General features: G+C 43.0%; 1 protein-coding gene across 2 annotated transcripts in view; it reads left to right on the top strand.

Annotated features, from left to right (window-relative positions):
- Nucleotides 1–25,482, top strand: part of ALDH1L1 (aldehyde dehydrogenase 1 family member L1) — a 199,998-nt gene that overhangs the window by 124,271 nt on the left and 50,245 nt on the right. For both annotated transcript variants that reach the window (XM_081078526.1, XM_081078525.1), the window contains exons 2-8: nucleotides 13,383–13,534; nucleotides 15,443–15,677; nucleotides 16,550–16,715; nucleotides 18,624–18,725; nucleotides 19,553–19,642; nucleotides 20,520–20,657; nucleotides 22,703–22,828. In XM_081078526.1, the coding sequence (XP_080934652.1) occupies nucleotides 13,408–13,534; nucleotides 15,443–15,677; nucleotides 16,550–16,715; nucleotides 18,624–18,725; nucleotides 19,553–19,642; nucleotides 20,520–20,657; nucleotides 22,703–22,828 (984 nt within the window). In that variant the 5' untranslated portion in view covers nucleotides 13,383–13,407. The remainder of the gene's footprint in view (nucleotides 1–13,382; nucleotides 13,535–15,442; nucleotides 15,678–16,549; nucleotides 16,716–18,623; nucleotides 18,726–19,552; nucleotides 19,643–20,519; nucleotides 20,658–22,702; nucleotides 22,829–25,482) is intronic.

Below are 25,482 nucleotides of genomic sequence, written 5' to 3'. Positions count from 1 at the left end.
GTATTACAGAATTGTACACCTGAAATTATGTAAGTTTACTAACAATTGTCACCCCGATAAACTTTAATTAAAAAAAAGAAAGAAATTATATCAAGCATCTTTTCTTACTGTACAGTATGAAACTAGAAATGAACTTCAAGAAGAAAACTGAAAAAAAATCACAAAATGTGGAGATTAAACAGCATGCTACTGAACAACTATTGGTCAATGAGAAAACCAAAGAATAATTATAGAAATACATGGAGACAATTGAAAATATGACATAAAATCTATGGGATGAAACAAAAGCAGTACTAAGAGAGAAATTTATAGCAATACAGGCCTACCTCAAGAAACAAGAAAAATCTCCAATAAACACTCTAACTTGTATCTGAGGGAACTAGATAAAAGAACAAATGAAACCCAAAGTCAATAGAAGGAAGGAAATAATAAAAATCAGAGGAGAAATAAATGAAATAGGGATTTAAAAGGCAATAGAAAAGATCAATGAAACCAAGAGCTGGTGTTTTGAAAAGATAAAGAAAATTGGCAAAGCTACGGTTATTCTCATTAAGAAAACAACATAGAAAACTCAAATAACCCAAATCAGAAACAAAAGAGAAGTTACAATGGGTACCACAGAAATACAAAGCATCAAATATAAACAACTATACACCAACAAATTAGAAAATCTAGAGGAAATGGATAAATTCTTAGAATTATACAACCTTCCCAGACTGAAACATGAAGGAATAGAAAATCTGAATAGACCAATCACTAGTAAGAAGATTGAAACAGTAATAATAATAATAATAATAATAATAATGGTAATAATAATAATAACCTCCCATAAAACAAAAGTTCAGGATCAGAAGGCTTCACTGGTGAATTCTACCAAATATTTAAAGAAGATTTGATAACTATTCTTTTGAAGCTCTTCCAAAAATTTGAATAGGAAGGAAGATTTCCAAACTCATTTTGTAAAGCCAACATTACCCTGGTACCAAAACCAGACAAGGACAACAACAACAAGAAAATTACAGATCAACATCCCTGATGAGCATCATAGATGCAAAAATTCTCAACAAAATATTAGCAAACCGAATGCAATACATTAAAAAGATGGAAGGAGAACTGACTCTGGGTGGTGAACACACAATGGGATTTATAGATAATGTAATACAGAATTGTACACCTGAAATCTATGTAATTTCACTAACAATTGTCACCCCAATAAATTAAAAAAAAAAAAGATCATGTGGGATTTATTCCAGGGATGCAAGGATGTTTAATATGTGTAAGTCAACCAATGCAATACACTACATTTACAAAATAAGGTATAAAAACATATGTTCATCTCAAGAGATGCAAACAGCATTTGACTAAATTTAGCCTCCATTTATGATTTAAAAACAAACAAACTGTCCATAAAATGGGCATGCAAGGAAATACCGCAACATATAAAGACCATGTATGACAAACCCACAGCTAGTATCATATTCAACTGGAAGCTTTTCCTTCAGGATTAGGAAGAAGACAAGCATGTCCACTCTTGCCGCTATTAGTCAACATATTTTTGAAAGTCGCAGCTAGAACAACAAGGCAATGAAAAGAACTAAAAGGAGAAAGTAAAGCTTTCACTATTTGTGGATGACATGATATTTTATATATAGACTATCCTAATGACTGCATGCAAAAAACTATTAGAAATTATAAACACAGTTAAGTTTCAGGGTACAAAAATCAACATATAAAAACCTGTTGCATTTGTATATACTGAGTGAAAAAAATCATACACGGAAATTAAGAAAAGAATTCCATTTACAACCACTCCAAAGAGAGTGAAATACTTAGCAATAAATTTAAACAAGGAGGTGGAAACCTATATATTGAAAACTGGAAGACATTGTTGAAAGAAATTTAAGAACACATAAAGAAATGGAAAGATATTTCATGCTCATGGCTTGGAAGAATTAACATTGTTAAAATGTTCATACTGCCTAAGCAACCTACAGACACAATACAATCCCTATCAATATCCCAAAAGCATTTTTTCACAGAAATAGAATTTTAAAATCCTAAAACTTGTATGGAACTACAAAAGACCCCAAATAGCCAAAGCAATTCTGGTAAAAGAACAAAGGCAAAAGTATCACACTCTCTGATTTCAACCTGTTACTAAGCTATAGTAACCAAAATAGTATGTTATTGGCAGAAAAACAGACACATGAATAAATGGAATAGAATCAAGAGTCCAAAAATAAACCCACACATATATGAACAACTAATTTACAACAAAGGAGCCAAGAACAAAGTGGAGAAAGTCTCTTCAATAAGTGATGTTCAGAAAATGGACAGCCACATGCAAAATAATCAGACTAGACCACTATCTTACATCATACACAAAAATTAAATGGATTAAAGTCTTGAATATAAGGCCTAAAGCCATAACATATAGAAGAAAACATAGGAGGGAAGCTCCTTGTCATCAGTCTTAATGATGTTTTTATGGATTTGACTTCAACAGCAAACAAAAGCAAAAATGAACAAATGGGACTACCTCAAACTAAAAATAACTTCTGTACAGCAAAGGAAACCATCAACAGAATGAAAAGACAACCAACTGAATGGGAAAAGATATTTGCAAATCTTATCTCCGATAAAGGGTTAATATCCAACATATACTGGGGGTGCCAAAAAAATGTATGCACATGACTGGTATTCATCTTTTGTTATCAGTATATATTAAGTATTACAATTTTAATAACAGTTTTTTTCCTTTCTTAAAGTGTGTATACATTTTTTGGCACCCTCTGTATTTTTTAAAAAAAACTCATACAACTCAACAACAACAGGCACATGAAAAGATATTCAACATCAATAATTATTAGGCAAATTCAAATCAAAACCACAATGACATATCACACTTGTTAGAATAACTATTATCAAAAAGACAAGAAACAAGTGTTGGAAAGGATGTGGAGAAAAGGGAACCCTCATACACTGTTGATGGGAATGTAAATTAGTACAGCCACTATGGAAAACAATATGGAGATTTCTCAAAAAATTAAGAATAGAACTACTGTATGATCCAGCAATTCCATGTCTAGGTATTTATTCAAAGAATATGAAAACACAAGGTCAGAAATATACATGCACTTCATGTTTATTCCAGCATTATTTACAATGGCCAAGATATGGAAACAACCTGAGTATCCATTGACAGATGAATGGCTAGAGATGATGGATATATATATATATATCCTTGATATTATTATGCTAAGTGAAATAAATCAGACAGAAAAATACAAATACTGCATGATTTCACTCATGAGGAATATAAAAAACAAAAACAAAACAAACGAACAAACAAAAACAAACTCATAGAGGCAGGCAACAGATCAGTGGTTACCAGAGGGGAAGTGGGGTGGAAGGAGGGTGAAACTGGTAAAAGGGGTCAATCGTATGGTGATGGATGATAACTAGACTTTTGGTGGTGAACACAATAAGGTATATACAGATGTGTAATTATAATGTTGCACACCTGAAATGTATACTGATATAAACCAATGTTATCTCAATAAAAATATAAAATTAAATTAAGACTTTATTTTTAAGCACTTTTAAACAAAATAAAGGAAAGGTACAGAGATTTCCCACATACCTTCTGCCCCAACGCATGCGCATAGCTTTCACCGTTACCAACAACCCCCACTGGAGTTATACATTTGTTATAATTGATGAACCTACACTGACACAACAGTATCTCCCGGTGTCCATAGTTTACATTAGGGTTCACTCTAGATGTTGTACATTCCCTGGGCTTGAACAAATGTCTTATGACGTATCCATCTTTACAAGATCATACAGAGTATTTTCACTGCCCTAACAATCTTGTGCTTCATCTTTTCATCCCTTTACCCTCTTCCAATCCCTGGTAATTGCTAATCGTTTTTACCATCTCCGTAATTTTGCCTTATTCAGAATGTCATATATTTGAAATCCTACTGTAAGTAGCCTCTTCAGGTTGGATTCTTTCACTTACTAATACGCACTTAAGTTTCCTCCGTGTCTTTTCATGGCTTGATGGCTTATTTCCTTTTAGTGCTGAATAATATTCCATTGTCTAGATGGACAACAGTTTATCAATCTATTCACTTACTTAATGACAAGTTTTGGTAATTATGAATAAACATCTTTGTGCAGATTTTCATGTACACATAAGTTTTCAATTCCTTTGGGTAAATACCAAAAAGCACAATTGCTGGATTATATATTATGAATATGTTTAGTTTTGTAAAAAAACTACCAAACTGTCTTGCAAAGTGACTGTATCATTTTGCATTCTTACCAGCAATGGTTGAGAGTTCCTGTTGCTCCACATTCTCACCAGTATTTGGTGTTGTCAGTGTTCCAGACTTTGGCCATTCTAGTAGGTGTATAGTGGTATCTCGTTTCTGTTTTAATTTGCATTTCCCTGATGACATATGATGTGAAGCATATACTCATATACTTATTTACTATCTATATATCTTCTTTGATGATATTCCTGTTAAAGTCTTTGGCTCATTTTTTAAAATCAGGTTGTTTATTTTCTTATTGTTGCATTTTAAGAGTTCTTTGTATATTTTGGATGCCAGTCCTTTACCAGATATGTCTTTTGCAAATATTTTCTCCCAGTCTGTGGTTTTTCTTCTCATTATTTTGACAATGCTTTTCGCAGAACAGAAGTTTTTGATGTCAGTGATGTCCAGCTTATCAATTTTCTCTTTTACAAATCCTGTCTTTGGTGTTATATCTAAATCATCACTGCATACCCAAGGTCATCTAGGTTTTCTCCTGTGTTTTCTTCTAGTTTTCTAGCTTTGTGTTTTACATTTAAGTCTGTGATGGATTTTGAGTTAATTTTTGTGAAGGGTGTAAAATCTAGATTCATTTTTTTTTTGCATGTAGATGTTCAGTTGTTTCAATACCATGTGTTGAAAAAAAACTATCTTTGCTCTATTGTATAGCCTTTGTTTCTTTGTCATACGAAAAATATTTTAGAAGACAGAGAACATTCTCATGAATTTGGAGTGGACAAAGATTTCTTCAATAAAATACAAAAACAACTAGACATAAAGGAAAATTTTGACACAATATACTCTATTAAGTTTAAGAACTTCTCCCCCATCAAAAGACACTATGAGAAAGTGAAAAAGAAGTATTGGAGAAGGTATTTTTCAGCTATGAGGTGTGCTCAAAACATATGGTGAACATTTAAATTAAAAAAAAATTCATTACAGCAAAAGACACATTGCCATTAACGCACTCAAAATACTCCACCCCGCCTCAAACACACTTATTCCATCATTCTTGCCACTTTCTGAAGCAGTTTTGGAAGTCCTCTTTCATGAATGCCTTTACTTGCACTGTGGTGGCTGCTTCGATGTCCTGAATTGATTCAAAACGTTTACCTTTCGTGATCATTTTGACTTTGGGGAAGAGCCAAAAGTCACACAGTGCCAAATCTGGTGAATAAGGTGGATGAGGACACACGGTAATGTTTTTATTTAACAGAAATTGCTGTACCAGAAACGATGTGTGATACGAAGCGTTGTCATGATGGAGGATGAAACCATTTGTCCATTTAATGTTAATGTGCTGTTCATGATCCATGATTTATTGCACACTTTAAAATACATTTTCTCTCAACCATAGCTCACATCCGACTGACCACATCAAGTAAGCTGAAACTTGTCACACACTGTTACTAAGGTTCGACATGCCACTTCCCACATTGAAGATCCCTGCCTTTCTGTTGGATGGCACTCAGCTGCAGCATTCACCATATTTTTTTTATCACAATGGAAAGGCTCCGTGTCACACATCACTTCTGGTATGGCAATTTCTGTTAAATAAAAACATTACAGAGGTAAACGCTGTGTTTACCTTCTCTCACAACCATATCAAAATTACAATTAATCTACAAAATAACCATTATTGAGAATCGTCTAAAATCAAGCTGAACTGAAGCTTTTCAACTAAGGATGTGCAGAAGAAGCCACCTCCAGACTAGTAGGAAGGTCAGAGACATGGAATGGACTTGTCCCACACCCATGTGTGACCATTAAAGATTGGGAGGGCTATTTTGGCTGTGGGAGTACCCCATCCCCTAAAGGAGCAAGAGATACCAGCCCCACCCCAGCCCATGGTTTCAGTGCTGGGAAGAGAAATCCCCATAATTCTTGGTTGTGAAAAACAGCAGAAATTGTGACTGAGTGAGATAGTGTGGCTGCACTCACAAGCGCTCTTCTTAAAGGGACTGCATATGGACTTACCCACCAGTGGTAAGCTCTGAGCTGCAGTGCTAGGGCAGCAGCTGGAAAGGCAGTAGGGACAAATGGTGGGGAATTGAGTTGTCTGGCTTGGGAAGGGGGCTGGAGCGGCAGCTTTCTCCTGCATAGAGGAGTTGGTGGAGGCCATTGTTTCTTTGTTGAGCCTTCCCCCTTTCCAGCGTGAACACAGGCGACCACCATTTCTGAGTCTCTGCTGCTTGTCCCCCGCATCCTGGCAATTTGAGACTTGGCCCCACCCAACTTTTGGGCACACCCATTCTGCTTTCAGTGTCTTTCTTTCGTTATTTATTTATTGGGGTGACATTTGTCAGTAAAATTACATAGATTTCAGGTGCACAATTCTGTATTACATCATCTATAAATCCCACTGTGTGTTCACCACCCAGAATCAGTTCTCCTTCCATCACCATATATTTGATCCCCCTTACCCTCATCTGCCACCCCCCACCCCACCCCTTACCCTCTGGTAACCACTAAACTATTGTCTGTGTCTATGAGTTTTTCTTTCTCATTTGTTTGTCTTGTTCTTTTGTTGTTTTTGGTTCATATGCAGACTGCCTGCCTTGGCTCAAGCTTCACTTTCCTAGGGTATCTCAAAGGTTCGCGGAACCCAGACAAGCAGCATCTGGCTTGAGTGTGTTCTGTACCACTGGCTGAGCGGCCCTACGCCGGCACTAGTGGCAGTCAGCCTTTGTTCAAGGCTTAGCCTCTCAAAGGCACTTCCAAGCACAGCAAGGGTGGCAGATATCTGCGGATTTCTTTCTGGCTCCTGCTAGGTGTCTCCTGGTGGGGCATGGCTATGGCTAAAGTATACTTACAGCAGATCCCCTCCAAGGTGGTCCTGGAGCTGGTGCCCCCAATGGCCAACTTAAAAATGATCATGGCATTGTACATCAGAAGCTAAACATTAATGAATGCCAACTATAATTTTATATATATAATGTGATGGTTCAGTGTGAGGTCGGAGGGATAGTGGATGGGGGGAGGGGGGTTCACAGTATGAGGGGTATAAATGATGAACGTCTAAGTATTACCTTGTTTTGTACACCTGAAACTAATAAATAAATTAATTAATAAAAAAAAAAAAAAAGAATTATCCGGAAGCTTAAAAAAAAAAAAAAAAAAAAAAAAAAGTACACCTACAAAAGCAACATTCAAAAGAAAAAGACTTCCATTCCAAGATTTTTTTTTCATTATGAAAATATAGTTATGTTTTATTTAAAAGTCAATTATATTACTATGGAAAAGGTTTATTATTACTATTTTAAATGAATAAATATTTTAAAAATTTCCAATAAAAAAAAAAAAATGAACTGGAGCATCACCTAGCTGTCTCTAAGTATGACACACCCAAGGGCCGAATTATCAGGCAACGTAGTCCTGCTGAGACAGATCCTGCTCTGTAGGATCAGCCCCTGCAAAACAACCTTTCCACTGTAGTCAAGGCCAGTCATCACAATTAGTTAGCCCAAGGGTCAGTCCCTCATTGATGTGCAGTTATCAACCAAGGCCCAACTACAAGAGGAGGGCACACACAACCCACACCAGGGACATGTGTGGCTCAGATAATCAGAAAGACTGAGCCACTGAACCCCACAGCACTCCTACTACATAAGGCCACTCTACTAAGACCAAAAGACATAGCAGCTCTACCTAATACATAGAAACAAATACAGGGAGGCAGCCAAAATGGGGAGACAAAAAAAAAAATGTGTCCCAAATGAAAGAACATAACAAAGCTCCAGAAAAAGAACTAAGCAAAATGGAGATAAGCAATCTAACAGATGCAGACTTCCAAACACTGGTTATACGAATGCTCAATGATCTCATAAAAATGGAGATGGAAACCATGAAAAAGAACCAGTCAGAAATAAAGGATACATAATGGAAATGAAGAATACATTACAGGAAATCAACAGTAGATTAGATGAAGCAGAGTATCCAAACAGTGATGTAGAAGATAAGGTAGCAGAAAACAACCAACCAGAACAGCAAAAAAAAAAAAAAAGAATCCAAAACATTGAGGAGAGTTTAAGGGGCCTCCAGGACAATATCAAGCATACCAACATTCGTATTATAGGGGTACCAGAAGGAGAAGAGAGAGAGCAAAGAATTGAAAACCTATTTGAAGAAATAATGACAGAAAACTTTCCTAACCTGGTGAAAGAAATAGAGATGCAAGCCCAGGAAGCACAGAGAGTCCCAAACAAGATAAACCCAAAGAGATCCACACCACAGTAGTAATTAGTGGCTCTAGAATCCAAATTGCAGCCTAGCATCTAGGGCCTCTTAGGGATTTAGTTGATTCCAGGTCTGTGGCAAGAAAGATGAGCCTGGAATATCTTGTCATACCAGATTGCAAGAAAGATGAGTCTGGAATATCTTGTCATACCAGATTGCAAGAAAGCTATCAAAGTCTATTAGACTTCTGTCAAAGGGACTCAGGAACCAACTTGGATAGGCCTCCACTAGCCAAAGATGTAACAATATAATCTTTAAAATAGGGCATAATTGTGACAGACTGAAACCTGTCATATAACTTTAAATCCATGAGTTAATTTAATATTAACAAAAATAAAATAAGACACTAACTGGTCATCCTGGGATAATGACAGGGAGCCAATTCATTATGTAAAAAACTTGTAAGTAAATTGAAAGAATAAGGCATTTTTCCAGCCCTATACGAACTGAACCAAATTGGAGATGAAGGGAATCATACCTTTATAAAAGTATTCCAGTTAATGAATGAAAAGGAAATGAGGGAGAATAAACTGATGGTTACTAAATGAGAGGACTCGGTGACAAAAGTGAAGGGATCAAGAAGTACAAATTGGTAGTCACAAAAGAGTCATGGGGATGTAAGATACAGTATGGGGAATATAGTCATTAATATTGTAAAAACTATTGTGTCAGATGGGTACTAGACTTATTGGGGAAATCACTTCATAGATTATATAAATGTCTAACTAATATGCTATACACCTGAAACCAATATAAAATAATATTGAATGTCAACTATAACTTAAAAAATATTCATGGGGATATATAGTACAATATAGGAAATTAGTCAATAATATTCTAATAACTGTGTACAGTGTCAGATGGGTAATAGACTTATTGGGATTATCACTTTGTGACTTACATAAATGTCTAATCACTATGTTGTTTGATTTTCTGTACACCTGAAACTAATAAGAATAAGTAAATAAATAAAAAATAAAAGGAAAAAAAAAAACAAAGAGATCCACACCAAGACACATCATAATTAAAATGTCAAAGGTTGAATACAAAGAGAGAATCTTAAAAGCAGCAAGAGAAAAGCAGTTACCTACAAGGGAGCCCCCATAAGACTGTCAGCTGATTTCTCAACAGAAACTTTGCAGGCAAGAAGGGAGTGGCAGGAAATATTCCAAATGATGAAAAGCAATGATATACAACAAAGATTTTTCTACCCAACAAAGCTGTCATTTAGAATTGAAGGACAGGTAAGGAGCTTCCCAGACAAGAAAAAGCTGAAGGAGTTCATCACCGCCAAACCAGTATTACAAGGACTCTTAGAGGGACTTCTTTAAGATGGGAGGTGATTACGGATGGGTGAAAGGGGAAGGGATTATGAAAAACAAATTGGGTGTTATACAGTAGTCATGGTGATGTAGGTTATAGTGTAAAGAATATAGTCAATGATATTGTAATAACTAAATATGGTGCCAGATAGGTACTAGATCTATCAGGTTGATAGATGGGAATGGGGTTGGTGTCAGGGTGAAAAAGGTGAAGGCATTAAGAAATATAAGTTGATAGCTAATACAGTATGGGGGATATAATCAACAATGTTGTGAAGATCATGTAAGGTGCCAGATGGAAACTGGACTTATCAGAGGGATCACTTCATAGACTGTGTAGATGCCTGACCAATGTGCTACACACCTGAAAAGCTGAAGCAGAATAATATTCAATGTCAACTATAACTAAATATATAGGTATACATAGTCACGGAATGTGGAGTACAACACATGGAAGATAGTCAATGGTATTGTGACAGCTATAGAAGATGTCAGAGAGGTAGTACCTTGGGGAAGTGGTTATCACTTTATAAGGTGTTTAAATGTCTAACTATTACTCTGCTTTGTACACCTGAAACTAATAAAAACAAAACAAAATGTTATGGTGAGATCATATGGTATTTGTCTTTCTCAGTCTGACTTATTTCACTTAGCATAATATTTTCTAGGTATATGTGGAATCTAAAGAACAGAATAAGTGAGCAAACAAAACAGAAATTGACTCAGAGATACTGAGAAAAAAACTAATGGTTGCTAGATTAGGGGGTAGTTAGGGGATGGGGGAGAAGGTGAAGGGATTAGAAAGTACAAATTGGTAATCACAAAATACTCACAGGGATGTGAAATACAGTATGGGGAATATCATCAATAAAGTTGTAAAGATCATGCAGGGTGCCAGATGGGTACTGAACTTATCAGGGGGAACACTTCATAGATTGTGTAGATGCCTGACCACTGCACTTTACACCTGAAGCTCAAGTAGAATAATATTGAATGTCAACTATAGTTAAATATATATATTCATTCACAGGATGTAAAGTACAGCATAGGGAATATAGTCAATTGTATTGTAACAGCTATATATGATGTAGAGGGGTAGCAGACTTGGGCGGGTGTGTGAGGGGTGTAAATGTCTAATTATTATGTTGTTTTGTACACCTGAAACTAATATAATTTTAAAAATAATTTTAAAAAAACCATCACAGTGTGACCTCATCCACCTTATTCACCAGATCTGGCACCATGCAGCTTCCAGCTCTTCCCCAATGTCAAAATGACCATGAAAGGTAAACATTTTGAATCAATTCAGGACATCAAGGCAGCCATGGCAGCACATGTAAAAACACTCATGAAAAAGGACTTCCAGAACTGCTTCCGAAAGTGGCAAGAATGATGGGATAAGTGGGTTGGAAGCAAGGGGGAGTGTTTTGAGGGTATCACTGGCCATGTGTCTTTTACTGTAATAAATTTTTTAAAATTTAAACATTCACCATAATTTTTTATCACTATATATATATGTATATATATATATATATATACATATATATATATATATATCATATCTGACAAAGGACGCATGGTCTAGGTTTTTTTTTTGGTTTAAAAAACATGCTTTATTGTTGTTTTAATTTCATTTTGGTGTTACTAATGTTATTTAACAAAACAAAACAAAAACAAAAAACTCTGCATATCATAAGGAAAAGACTACCCAATGGAAATAATAGATAAAAGACTCAAAGAGTCAATACCCACAAAAAGATACATAAGTGGCCAATATACATAGAAAAATGTGTTCAACTTCATTAGTTATCAAGGAATTGCGAAATAAAACCCCAATGCTACAGCTGTATTTCGTGTTTGCAAAATAGCTGAAATGAAAAGGCGCAAGGCTACAATGCAGAGCACATGGAAGTGGAAATTGGTTCATCCACTTTGGAAGACTGGCAGAATCTGTTAAGGCCAAATATTTTCATACCTGTAACTCAAGAATTGCACTCCTAGGTACATACCCCACAGAAATGTGTACCTGTGCCAGAATCTTTATAACATCCCTATTGATAATAAATAGCCTCAAAGTGGAAATGACAATCAACAGTAGAGTGGATAAATAAATGTATTTATTTACATTCACACAATGAAATACTATGTAGCAATGAGATTGATCACAATACAGCATGGATAATGTTGAGGGGAATATATATATATATATTTAAACAGGCAAAACTGTTCAATGCTGTCAAAAGTCCAGTTACTCTTACTGGGATGTAATGACTGGAAGAGACTCAAGAGGGACTTCTGAAGTAATTCTTTATCTGAGTGCTGATTACAAGGGTGTGTACAGTTTGTGAAAATTGAGCTACATACTATGATTTGTACACTTTTCTGTATGTATGAGGCATACAACTTCAATAAAAGTTTCAAAAAATGCATATTTTTGTAAATGGATAGTTTAAAGAAATGTGTCAGATGAATAATACGCTTTACAGATATGTTGAATGAATGCCCAAACGTTGGAGACATTTGCATGATCTAGCTATGTGTCATTTCATATATCTTCCTTCTTTTTTCTTTTTTCCCCTTCTTCCCCCACCCCCAACTCTGGTTCAAGCCCTTGTTTCTCAGTCTAGTTGTGTAGGACACAGCTCCCTGGCCCATGCTGGTATTATGAGCCTTGCACTCCCCCAGACTGAGGTAGTCGGTCGCCAGTCATTGGTAGGTTGCTCACAGCAGCTCATGGCAGCTCTCACCGGCTGCTGGCCACTCACACTGGCCAGCGGAAGCACACGGTAGCCCACAGCAGTCCACGGCTGCCCACTGCTGCCCACGCCATCCTCCAGCTGCTCACGGCAGCCCAGTTCCAGGGAGAGCTGTTGTTCACCATCTTAGCTGTAGAGGGCGCAGCTCACTGGCTCATGTGGGAATCCAACCTGCGACCTCGGAGTTAGGAGCACCTGAGCCACCCAGCCAGCCCTGTATCTTTCTTCTTAACAAGCCCAGCGGCACCCCCTCCCACTTCCCTCTTCCACCTTCAGTCCTCAGGGCCTGTCCACCAGGTATCCTTTTCTATGAGGCTGAGGTAGACAGGGGAATAAACCTGACTTGTAGGCTGAAAGTCATTTGAGGCACATGACATCTTTCTTACTAACAAATGAGGAAACTGAGGCTTCATGTGATTTGGCCAAGGTCACAGACTGGTTAGTTACAAAAATATGTTCAAATACCCCTCAGAGAACTTGACACCCAGCGCTCCATGTGAATTCAGAGGGTTTCAATGAGGAATTCCTAATTCTGCAATCTCGGTGTGACTCGCCCACTGTAGCATCTAAAATCCCCCCTTGCAGTAACTTTACCTCTGGTCTTTTCACAGTGGCCTCCTCCCCGCAGTGGCTGCCACTGGGGAGCCCTGCCACGAGGGGTAAGGACAGGCAAGTGAGGTGCTTTGCAGCTGCACCCCTTGGGCCAGAGAGCCCTGTCCAATGCTGCAACCTTGTTCCTTCCCCAGGTCCTCCTGACCCACCCGTGCTGCCATGAAGATCGCAGTGATTGGGCAGAGCCTGTTCGGCCAGGAAGTTTACCGCCGTCTGAGGGAGGAAGGCCACGAGGTCGTAGGCGTGTTCACTGTCCCAGACAAGAATGGGAAGGTGGACCCCCTGGGTGAGTGGATGGCCTAAGAACAAGGAAAGGGGATGTATAGGAAGGTGGGTAGCAGTGGATGGAGCAGAAGCCTGCAAAATCTTGTGGTGAGGCCATGGTGTCCCTGGCCAGAAGCAGCCGAACACGGTCTACTCTGAATCCTGCTCAGGTGCCAAATGGCTGCCCGGCTTTTCTGGAACCAAGTGGAAACCTCCTTCCCACCTGATCATGGGGTGGGATTTGCATTCTGGAGAAGGGCCATGGAAAAGCATGGCTTGCTCCCAGGGCCCTATTGTCTGATCACTCCAGGTTTCTCTGAACCTTGTATCCAGGCCCTGAAAAGGATGCTATCAGTAGTCGCTGTGTCCCCACCACTAGGAATGCCTGGTACACAGGGCACTGAGCCCCACTCTAGGAGTTTCTGCTCAGAGGAATGGAGTGAGGTCTGAGAATTTATATTTCTAACAAATTCCCAGGTGATGCTGATGGCCCTGGCTCTAGGAGGAGCACGTTTTGAGAATCACTGGCTAAGCTGGGGACTTCAGCAGCATGGCAGGATGCAGGGTCCCTTAGCTCAGATGCACAGACCCTCCCAGGACACTCACGGGTCCTTCACATGTCCTTCTCAGGTCTGATGAACACAGAATATGGGGCTAAGCTTAGGAAGTGGGCCTCGTGGGACTGGCCAGGTACAAGGTCTTGGTTCATAGGGAAGAGTGAGTTTCCCTGAGACCCTGGACTCAGTTCTAGCACCACCCCAATGCCAGCCAGGCCCCTGTCCTAGATCTGACCCCAGTGTGACCCAGTGTGACATAGAGCCTGAGCCCAGCCCCCAACCACCAAGTGACCACTGACACCAGCCTCTGAGCCTGGACCCAGATTGAGCCTGGCTATGGCTGTTGCTTGACTTTACCTCAGATGTCCTGCAGAAGTAGTCCCTTGGTCACAGTGGGAACAGCTTTTGCAAGCAAAGTCCAGTCTGTTCACACTGATCTCACCCTCCCTCAACACCCCTGGATGCCAAGGTACAAAGGCAGAGGGGACTGGAGGGTGGGTCACGTCTAATCAGGGGTTAGACATCAGGTGTGCTAACAGAGAACAGAGTACAAGGAAGTGTCCAACAGGTGCTAAAGAGAAGCAGCCAAAAGAGAACTCAAGGGTACCGGTTAGTGACTGTAGGAGACAGCTGCCACCTCTAAGGCTGGGACATCAAGGAAAGAAGCTGTAATTTCTAAAACTTGGAAGCTTGAGGGGCTATAATTCATACCTGTGAGGAGGACGTGCTTGCCGTGGGTACTGGTAACAAGTTTGAAGGCTGGAATCTGGACGTTGGAGGGCAGACACCAGTGGGAGAGGATTGTGTGCATTGAGGCTAGTTCTGCAGATATTGGGAAAACTGCAAACTGCTGCTGCTCTGGGGTGAAGATGTGAGGCCAGAGTGATGCTCACAGGACAGAAGCTCACAGAAAGAAGCAAGCTTTTCCTCCCCTCATCTCTCCCTTCTCCCCCTCCATCCTGTCACTGTCCCTCTAGCACCACTTATTGGCAGTGCTTATGCAGTTTGCAGGGTCCCAGACCCCACCCCAGAAGGGAAAAGGGTAGAGAAACAGTAACTTGGTAACGGGCATGGTGAGGCTGTGGGAGCAGCATGAGATCAAGAGGTCAGCTGTAGAGGGTCAGGCAGGAGTCTGGGAGAGGAAAGCACCCAAACATCTTGGTGGTCAGTAGAAGTCAGTCCAGACAGAATTGAAACCTCATCCATGGTTAGTGCTGTCCCCTCTGTGCTGCCCAATGGAGACTTGCTGAGCAGTGGGGAAGGGTGAAAGGGACCTGGAGAGAAGGTGCAGGAGTCACTTTGCTGAGAAGGCAGAGATGGCCATGTGTGGGTGGGTGCAAGGAGGGGCCAGTTTCTCACTCGCTGTCCCACAGGCTTGGAGGCTGAGAAGGATGGAGTGCCAGTGTTCAAGTTTCCCCGCTGGAGGGCGAGAGGACAGGCTCTGCCTGATGTGGTGGCAAAATACCAGGCTTTGGGTGCCGAGCTCAACGTCCTGCCCTTCTGCAGCCAGTTCATCCCCATGGAGGTCATCAATGCCCCCTGCCATGGCTCCATCATCTACCACCCGAGTCTGCTCCCCCGGCACCGAGGGGCCTCAGCCATCAACTGGTAAGATGGCAAAACCACCCCCATCTGACTGAATCATCATCCTCCCTTAGCCCAGAGCTGTTCCCTGGGGCTGCAGAACAGGCATCATGCATGTGCCTGTCCTGTGCTGCCAGATGGCATCCACACACCAGACTGGTTAAGTGTTATCAGTAAGCAAGAACCTTTGAGAGAACTGGGGATAGGCATCGCTAAGCACTTTGCATTCCCACAGTAAACTGCAAAGTGAGCAGTCAGTGTTCCCATTTTGTGGTGGCGGCCTTGGGACAGAGTGGGTCAAGAGGCTTGCCAGGCTTCACCCAGGAGACCATTGGGGCCACCAGCCCAGGTTATGTACCCAGAGGCCTGCTTTAACTTCCACCCACTGCTACACTCTCAGTAGCACCTCACTTGGAAATAGATAAAGATAGATGATGAGAAGTACTAAAAAGACAGACTAGGTGATTGTCTGGTGGGTTGGGCAGTTTATATGAGTAGTAGGGTGGGGAGGCATCTGAGCTGGGAAAAGAGGGCTTGCAGTCAGAGTGGTTTGGTTGGAATTCAGACCCCTAGATCTCCAGCCATCTCTCTTCACTTCTCTGGGCTTCAGTTTCCTTATCTGTAAAGGGAGCATGCAATGCCTGTTACATCAGGTGGGAAGCTTAAGTTACATGAGTCATATAGGACTTTTACCATAATACCTGGCACATGGTTGGCATCAATAAATACCATTGTCCTTCTCTTTCTCACTCTTGCCAGAGTAGGACTCAATCCTCCCAGGGGGCAAAGGGAAGGGGGGTACTGGAGGATGGCAGGGGCCATAAAGGCTGCCCCCAGAGCATCCTTCTCTGTGGTCCTTCCTGCTAGACTCAGAGTTTCACTGTTCTGCTCTCTAGGACTCTCATTCATGGAGACAAAAAAGGGGGGTTTACCATCTTCTGGGCGGATGATGGCCTGGACACCGGGGACATTCTGCTCCAAAAGGAGTGTGAAATCCTCCCAGATGATACTGTGAACACTTTGTACAACCGCTTCCTCTTCCCTGAAGGCATCAAAGGGATGGTAAGAGCTGGGAGCTGACTGTGCCCAGGTGCCTACAGGGCCTCTCCTTCCCACACAACTTCTCTATGCCCAGCTTGCCGTCCAGAGGTAGCCGGGAATCTGTTCCCCTAATTTCAGGATTCTGGAGGGAGAGAGCTCTCATTTCAGGGTTTCAAAGAGGTAAGAACAAGACATATAATGCATTGTATTAGGGAGGACTCTTGCTTACAACTGACAGAACCCAACTCAAAAAGCTTTAGCCAAAAAGAGGTCATTTTTGGCTCACTTAATATAGAAGTCTAGAGGCGGAGATGGTGTCAAGCACGGCTGAATCATTAGGATTTTATTTTTCTCTCTTTCTTCACCCTGATTCTACTTTTCTGTTTGGTTAGCTTCATTTTCAAGTTGTCTGACCTCAAATGGGAAACAAGATAGTCACTGGTAGCTCAAGGCTTACACCTGTGGATTAGAGGGGACGAGAAACCCTTTTCTCCTAGAATTCATGAATGAAAAATCAGAAAAGACTGTGATTGGCTGATTTTACAATCATGTGATTGCCCTGAGCCCATCTCTGGCCAGGATGATGGAGTACTCCAATTGGCTAGCTTCAGTCACCTGCTTCTTGTTGTGGCCAGTTGGGGAAGGAAGGTTGGTCTAGTTGTAGTCTTGCAGACTGAGTTTTCTGCAGGAAACAGGCTTCCATTACTGAAGGAAGACACAAGAATGACTGAGAGAAACACTTGTACTTGGCATAGGAGGCAGGCCCCATGGGACCTGACCCCAGAGAGGTTGGTGTGTGGGATTGCAGCTGGTGGTTCAGTGGGAGGATGCCAGCCAGTAATGGCCAAAGGCAGACACATTCCTGATTGTCACCAATTTCAGCAGCAGGTAGGAGTCAGACAGGAGGAAGTCTCCCGGAGGAGAGAAGAGCATTTACTGTTTGGAAGTAGCAATAAGCATAACGATGACGTAAAAGTGCTCACTATTGACCACATGTCAGTTGTCCCTTTGCCCTCAGCCAATCTGGTCTACCACCACCTTTTATTGTTTAGGTATGTTAAACTAGATGCCTCTTTGTATTCTCTCCCATGCAAAGTAGACTTGCTAGAGTAGACATGAGGGACAGAGAAACTGGTTACCTTGCACATCTCACAGAGATCAACTAAAAATATCCTTTAAGGCTGGGCTGTCCAATAGGGCATCCAGTAGTCACATGCTGCTATTAAATTAATTGAAATGAATTCTAATTAAAAATTGAGTTCCTCAGTCTCAGTAACTACATGACAAGTCCCTAAGAAATGTGCATGGCTGATGGCCACTGTATTGGACAGTGCAGTCATAGAACATCTCCACCACAACAAAACATTCCACTGGGCAGTCCTGCTTTAGACGTTTCTGACACTCCCATCACTTCTCAGTCTCGGCGTTTCTGAGAGCTCTCCCCCCAGACCTTCTCTCACAATGAGCCCAGGCTCCTTGGCTCCCCTTCCTCCCTGCCCTGATTCCTTCTCCCACAACCTTCCTCTTTCCTTTAACAGAAAAACTACTTCTGATTAATCTCAGACCTACAAACCTATCATGAGACTCACGATCCATTCTCCTTACTGGTGAGGGAAGGTTTTAGATAAAAACATGAAATTTTTGTGTGTTACACTTATACAGTGCTTTATATTTTGTGTAATCTAAGATCTATGTAATGTTGTAAAACTTTGTATAGTAGAGAGGGCAGGGTTCTGTGCCCATTTACAGATTGGAATCAGATTCAGGCTAGCTCCATGTCTTCATATAGGAGTTATTTCTTGGGTGCCTGTTGTGTGCCAGGCACGTATGGTTACTGTGGGGCAGGATCCAGACTCAGTGTGAACTCAGGGGATGGGAGTAAGGGGAGGGTCCTAATGCTGGGGATATGAGTGACCCAGGTCTCCCCAGGTGCAGGCTGTGAGGCTGATTGCCGAGGGCAAAGCCCCCAGACTCCCTCAGCCTGAGGAAGGAGCCACCTATGAGGGCATTCAGAAGAAAGAAACAGCCAAGGTGAGTGCCAGGGCTCTGCCCACCCTGAAGATCTGCCCACCCTAAAGCCAGGGCTGGAGTGCAGAGGGCATCCTGGGGAAGCCAGGGTTCAGGCTGGGCAACCAGGTTGTAATTATTTAAGGTGAGAAGAGAGGGCTATCCAGGCAGGGAAAGTGTGAGCAATGCCTTGGATTGGGGAAAGCATGTGGCACTTGGACAGGCAGGGAACAGGGTCTGTTTTGGGTTATTACCTGTTCCCCTTTAGGAAGAATGGGCAGATATGGCCCTCAGGGAGAAGAGCTAGTTGTGTGTGTGTGTGTGTGTGTGTGTGTGTGTGTGTGTGTGATATCAACAGTCATGCCAGAAGTCTCTAAGATGAGGAACGAGAGATAATTCAGTTCCTCAAAGCTGTCACAAGCCTCGGAGTCTTGGGGGCCTACAGGCTATACCTCTACTCAGGGCTTATTGCTTGCTGTGTAGGCATCTATGTGAGTCCTATAGGACAGGAGAATCTGTTGGCAGGGCACAATGGGATGGGCCTGGACTTTGTGCTGTGGACTCTGTAAGGCCTTGGCCATCTTAACAAAAGAACATTATCTTCCCCAAATCATCAATTTACATTTACTCAACCCATGAAACACCGAGAGTCAGAAAGCACCCTGACTGTGGGTACCAGAGAGAGACCCCACCTCGCTCAGGGACTCAGACTAGTGTCCGAGAAATCGCCGGACTCCCTAGCTTCCTCCCCCCAGGCTTCACCCACTGTCAGGGGTCATCAGGGCAGAGTGTTACCCAGATGGTCAGGGAGTAGAGAGACACCAGCTGAGCAGACATGTCCTACCCCACAGATCAACTGGGAGCAGCCAGCAGACGTCATTCATAACTGGATCCGTGGCAATGACAAGATGCCAGGTGCCTGGACAGAGGCTTGTGGGCAGGTATGTTCATGCACGGCTGGGATTGGGTTGGATGCATTGGTGTGCCCCACTGACTGCAAAACTCAAAATATGTTTGAACTGGTTGGCAAATAGCTACTTCCCTGAACCCCAATCCCACCCAAGTGCCCCCAGCCACTTCAGCCCCTAGCCCATGAGCATGGCTAGAGTGTAAAGGGACAGCACAGTTGAAGACCTCCAGGCCTTGCAACAACTCTGGGGTTGAGCTGTCTTGGCTGTAAAATATTTTGACTCTCACCCCTGGGCTCATGGAGGCGCAGCTCTGACTTCAACTTGGCCCTGGGGGAAGGAGCAGCATACTCACACCAAGGGCTAGGCAGTGGGCAAACCAGATGCTGAAGACAGGGAACCCTGGCTCACAGTCTCTCTCAAAGCATCAGGGGCTGGCAAGACCCTATGTAGGGCAGTCCTATCCTCCACAAAGTCCTGGACTATCTGAACCCCTGACCACTGGCCAACTTCCCAGACTGTATTGGGGAGTCCTTTTGCTGCACTTGCCATCACAAAACCCTATACAGAGTGACTAGTGTTTGGTGGCATCCTCAGGGCAAGTGTCTTCACCCCATGGTGACTTGAGCAGGTTTTCTCCCAATGTCTGTCCACCTGAGATCTGAGACCATGGGCCAATACAAAGGGTCTTAGAGGAACACAGGGCTTGAGGGTTTCCAATGCCTCCAATGTTCCTACAGGCCTTGTTTGTACCCCTAGATGCAGAGTTCTAGGGCTGCGGCTCTCACATTGCACTGCCCTTGGCCCCTACCTCATCTCCCTAACCCTGCTCAGCCCTGTCTAGACTACCTACAGTGGGGGTCTCTTCTCATCCACCACCTTCTGGTTTTCTGGTCCTGTTTCCAAACAGAAGCTGACATTTTTCAACTCAACACTGAACACTGCAGGCCTGGTGCCTGAGGGAGAAGCTTTGCCCATCCCGGGAGCCCATCGGCCAGGGGTGGTCACAGAAAGTGGATTGGTCCTCTTCGGGAATGATGACAGAATGGTAACGATGCTGCTGTTGGTCACATGTCCATACAGCAGGCTCAAGATCCTGCATACTCCTGTCCAAGGGTTCCCACCCTGCAGTTAGACCCCAGGCTGCTCTGGAGAAAACAGGAGAAAATAAGACAGCAGATTCCAGGAGTCCATGCTTGCCCCAACCACTGGGTTTGCCCACTTCCTTGTTTCAGGAAGGCCATCCTCTTGATATTCCTGACCAGATGCCTTAGCCAGAGCTGGGTGACCTGTGAGGGTGTTAGAATCATGGAGATGCTCTCTCCATGGAGCCCTGAACTTAAGGCCTCATATTAGTCCTGCAGAGTTTCCAAACACTATTGGGTGTGGTCAACGAAACTCTATGCTCTGTTTCCTTCTGTTTTAAGAACCCTTGGAGCCATGCTGGACACATAGCATGCTCTGATTTATATTAGCAGACCCTGAAACTCAGAGCAACACCTAATATTTATGGAGCACTTTCTGTGTGCCAGGCAGTTTTAAAATAATTTATAGGTATTAAATTTAATTCTCCCAACAACCCTATAAGACATGTATAATTATTATACCACTTTACAGAGGAGAAAACTGAAACACAGAGATTTAAATAATCTACCCAACGTCACCCAAGCTAGTTTATGGCAGAGCTGGGATTCAAACCGTAAAATTCTGGCTCCAAGCCCCACCAGTTGCCACAGTACTCTACTATTAATGCTCACTCTGTACAGTGTTGGGCAGGTCTGGACTTTAAGATACAGGGGCAGGGAACAAGGAGGACAAGCAGGGAACCCCAAGCACTTGAGGGAATTTCAACAAACCTTGTGGATGTTGGACGCTTGGCTGCTTTGGTGTATACAGACCAGGTGGAGTGTGGCATGGCTTTGCTTGGGACTGGTGTGACCTCACTCTGGGTGCCCACCTTTCTGTGCTCTGCCCTTGGAGATCTTGAGGCTGCCATCGGTATCTGCGATTTACAGTTATTGGGTGTTTTAGGTATTCAAGATTGATAAATGCAGTTGGAAGACCAGGTCTGTCTTGGGTCAGCTTCCCTAAAAGCAGCTCCTGAGAGGGAGATCTTGTGCACGTGATTTATGAAGGGAGTGCTCTGGAAAAATCATGTACCAGTCGGGAAGGACAGAGGACAATGCTAAGCGAAGAGCATGGTTCTGGAGCAGTCTAGCCTCCATTTGATCCCAGGGCTCTTGCATATGCCGATTGTGTCCCAGCATCTTTACATCACTCAGTCCTCTGTTTCTGCTCCCCCGAAGCTGGGTGGGAGACAATGAGGCATAGTTCCTAGGCCTCTCTGTGCACAACCGTGCTTATCCACCAACAGCAAGGAGGAAGGAGTACAGAAGTAGGCCACTAACAGCACCTCCCTTGTAGCAGCTAGCTGGGCATCCTTGCAGCAGGAGAGGGTCACCAACAGCATCCCCTGTGATATCCACAGGGACAGCAAAGTGAAGGAGGCAGTCTTGATGGACACATTTGGTTGAAACCTTTCTCAAGAACTTCCAGTTGGGTCTGACTGAACTTTAGCTCACAGAAAGCTCCAGAACATCTTCAAAAGGCAGCAGGGTAGGGGTCAGGCAGGACCATTCTTATAGATGTCTTATCAAACAGAGATGTGCTCCCCCACCCATGAGTTCATCTGCTCCTCTTCCAACCCAGAGGGCATCTATGACCTTCACCAGATGGAAGGGTTTCAGGAGCTGGCTATTGTGTGATAAGTTGTTTTCTCAGTTGGCTTTCAAAGTAGTGCTTGAATTATTTTGTCTAATGAGTGGGTATCAGTTTTATAGAAATAATAAAGTCATTACACTTAAAAAGAAAGCTAGAGCATAGTGGGGTGGACGATAGGGAAAAGTATCATCCCTATGACAGCAGCCTAAAACAGCAGCCTCCCCACTCTGAATTCTTTTCCTCATCATTCATCCAAGACTCCCAGTGCCTTTCTTATGGCAAGGGTTGGAGACTAGCCCAGCTCTCTCTGTGGAATTGCTCTGTCCCTGCCATAAGGGCAACCACAGGCACTGTGCAATTCTCCCTGTGCAGCTGCTGGTGAAGAGCATCCAGCTGGAGGATGGCAAGATGATCCCGGCCTCACACTTCTTCAGGGGAGAAGACAACTGTGCCCTTGAGCTGACTGAGGCAGAGCTAGACATCATGGAGGCTGTGCGGGTAAGAGACCACTTCAGGGCTACTGTCTGGTTGCACAGGTCACTCAATGTACATGTGTTTTGTGAATCACACTTCCTGAAGTCAGACTGTGCACACTCCCTGTGGATGTATGTGCTGGCCCCAGGCACAGTGTTCTAGCCTGTCTTAGGGCTTTTTATGTCTTCTTGCTCCTTCTTCTTCTACTATTGGGACTCTGAGATTTGGCCAGCTGGGTCTGACTCTTCTAGAGATTCATTGTCAAAAGTGGACAAATGAAACAGAAGCCCCTGGATTAGCTGAAAGAGTCAGGAGCCAAGCCTGTGATAGAACATGTGCACTGGAACCTTCCAGAAAGGCTTTCTGAGAGGGATCGCCCTGCGATGTGACCAGCACAGGTGTCTAGTCAGGCAGACCCAGACTCCGATCCAGTTCCCCGCTAGTGATGCAGGCCAGCACTTCTCTTTCTGAGACTCAGTCTCTTCCAGCTGAGTCCAGTATGTGGTCATTTCCCAGAACTGTTCCTGGCCTCCTTCCTCTTCCAACCCATCACCCTCTCCCTGGAAGGCATGATATTGATGATGCTTAGTCTTATTAAGCATCCATCATTAAATGGATGACGTTGGATGCATTGTCAGCCATTCATTCATTCAATCATGTATTCAACTACTTATTTAAGAAATGTGAATTGTCTGTGTCTATGAGTTTTTGTTTCTCATTTGTTTGTCTTGTGGTTACCAGAGGGTAAGGGAGATGGGGGGTGGGAGATGAGAGTAAGGGGGGTGGTTACCAGAGGGTAAGGTGGGAGATGAAGGTAAGGGGGATCAAATATATGGTGATGGAAGGAGAGCTGACTCTGGGTGGTGAACACACAATGGGATTTATAGATGATGTAATACAGAATTGTACACCTGAAATCTATGTAATTTTACTAACAATTGTCACCCCGATAAATTTAAAAAAGAAAAAGAAAAAAGAAAAAAAAAGAAATACGAATTGAGCTCCTACTGATGCTGGGTGCTAAGCCAGACATTAGGAGTGTGACAATAAGCATGTCTCTGCTGTCATGAAGTGTCCCTTCTCATGGGGAACAAAGCCAATGAACAGCCAAGCAAGTGAACAGAATACTTTTACACAGGGAGAAGTGCTATGAATGAAATAACAAGGTAATGGGAACGAGGTCCTTGGAGACTGCAGGACAACATTAGAAGGAATAATCAGGGATGGCTTCCCTGTGTGGAAGGAGGGGAAGCCTTGAGCAGAGACCTAAATGTAGAGAGAATATATGGGGGAAGTCTGAGACAGAAGGAACAATAAATGTGAGACCCTAAGAGAGAGGACCTACCTGTCTTAGTGAGCCACAGGAAGGCAATGCAGCTGGAGCCCAAGGAGGAAGGCGATGATGGGAGGAGGAGACCCAGCCAGCAGGCCACATTGATGACTGTAGATGTTGACAAGTGCAGACGGCAGGACTCAGATGGAGGGATATGTGGAGCTCACACTGCTCCAGAGGGGACCAAGGACTTCCTTAGTGGAAAGGTGAACATTGTGAATGTCTGTTAAGGAAAAAAAAAAAGAGAAGCCTATTCATTCAAAAAATATTATTGGAGCAACTGCTGTGGCCCGTATGCCTGCCCTGGGCTTATAGGGCCAGCTGGACAAGCTGACCTTCTGGACCTTATAATCGAGTGGCACTCAGGGAGGGATGAGGTTGTGTGTTTGTAGAGCTAGGCCTGATTCAAACGCTGCTTCAGCTGAGTCCTTCATCTGTGAAACAGAAAGAATAAACCTTGCCTCCATGGATGTTGTGAATGGTGAAGGAGAGAACGCATATGAAAAAGGTCAATTTAGTAGTGCGTATTAGGACCTCAATAAATGTTGGCAGTAAGCTTAACTGTCATCAAACGAAGCAGATACTTCTAGAGTATGTACACATGCAGAGTTCTAAACACTTCAGGAATAGTGGTGTATTTAATTACTGTAACAACTCCACGAAGTAGGTACTTTTGCTACCTTCATTTCCCTCCTGAAGAACAGGGCCAAGGTGGAGTACCAGCTAGAGCCCAGGTGCTTGGCCTGGAGTTCTTGCCTCCACTGCTACCTTATATGGCCTCGTGGTCATTAGCATTGTTATCATTACCCCTGTTGGTCATAGCTGGCCTGGGCCCTTTCAGGATGTATGGTCTGGAGGCGAATGGGATGGAAGGGAGATAGCTGGAGATGAAGGCCAGTGAGGGGTGGTTGCAGCCCCCTAGTATTGGTGGTGAGGGTCTGATCTGGTGACTGTAGCAGGGGTCAGCCCATGTTCTCCATTCAGCAGAACTCATCAAGTGCCCACTGTGAGCTGGGGCAGGCCATGGGCAACAAGCCAAGCCTTGTAGCCTCTTGAGCTGAAGCCGTGCAAGGCATTGTGGGTGGCACAAATGCCATGTTTAATGAACAACTTCTGTACTCCAAGCACTCTGCCTGCATCACACAAGGTATCCTCCCACAGCTGTTATCAGTCTCTTGCACAGATGAGGAAACAGCTGCCTGCGTCTTCATGGCTTGTCAGAGATCAAACCAAGATCTAAAGAAGACTGTGTGGCTTCAGGGTACACTGCCTCTCAGAGGTTCCACATGTATCCAAAAGGGCTGGTGTGTCTTGTAGGCACCATACAATGGCATGACCACACACC

The sequence above is a fragment of the Rhinolophus hipposideros genome (genome assembly GCF_964194185.1).
Source record: "Rhinolophus hipposideros genome assembly, chromosome: 17".
Lineage (NCBI taxonomy): Eukaryota > Metazoa > Chordata > Mammalia > Chiroptera > Rhinolophidae > Rhinolophus > Rhinolophus hipposideros.
Note: the sequence above shows the minus strand (reverse complement) of the source record. Positions and strands in the feature narration are given on the sequence as shown.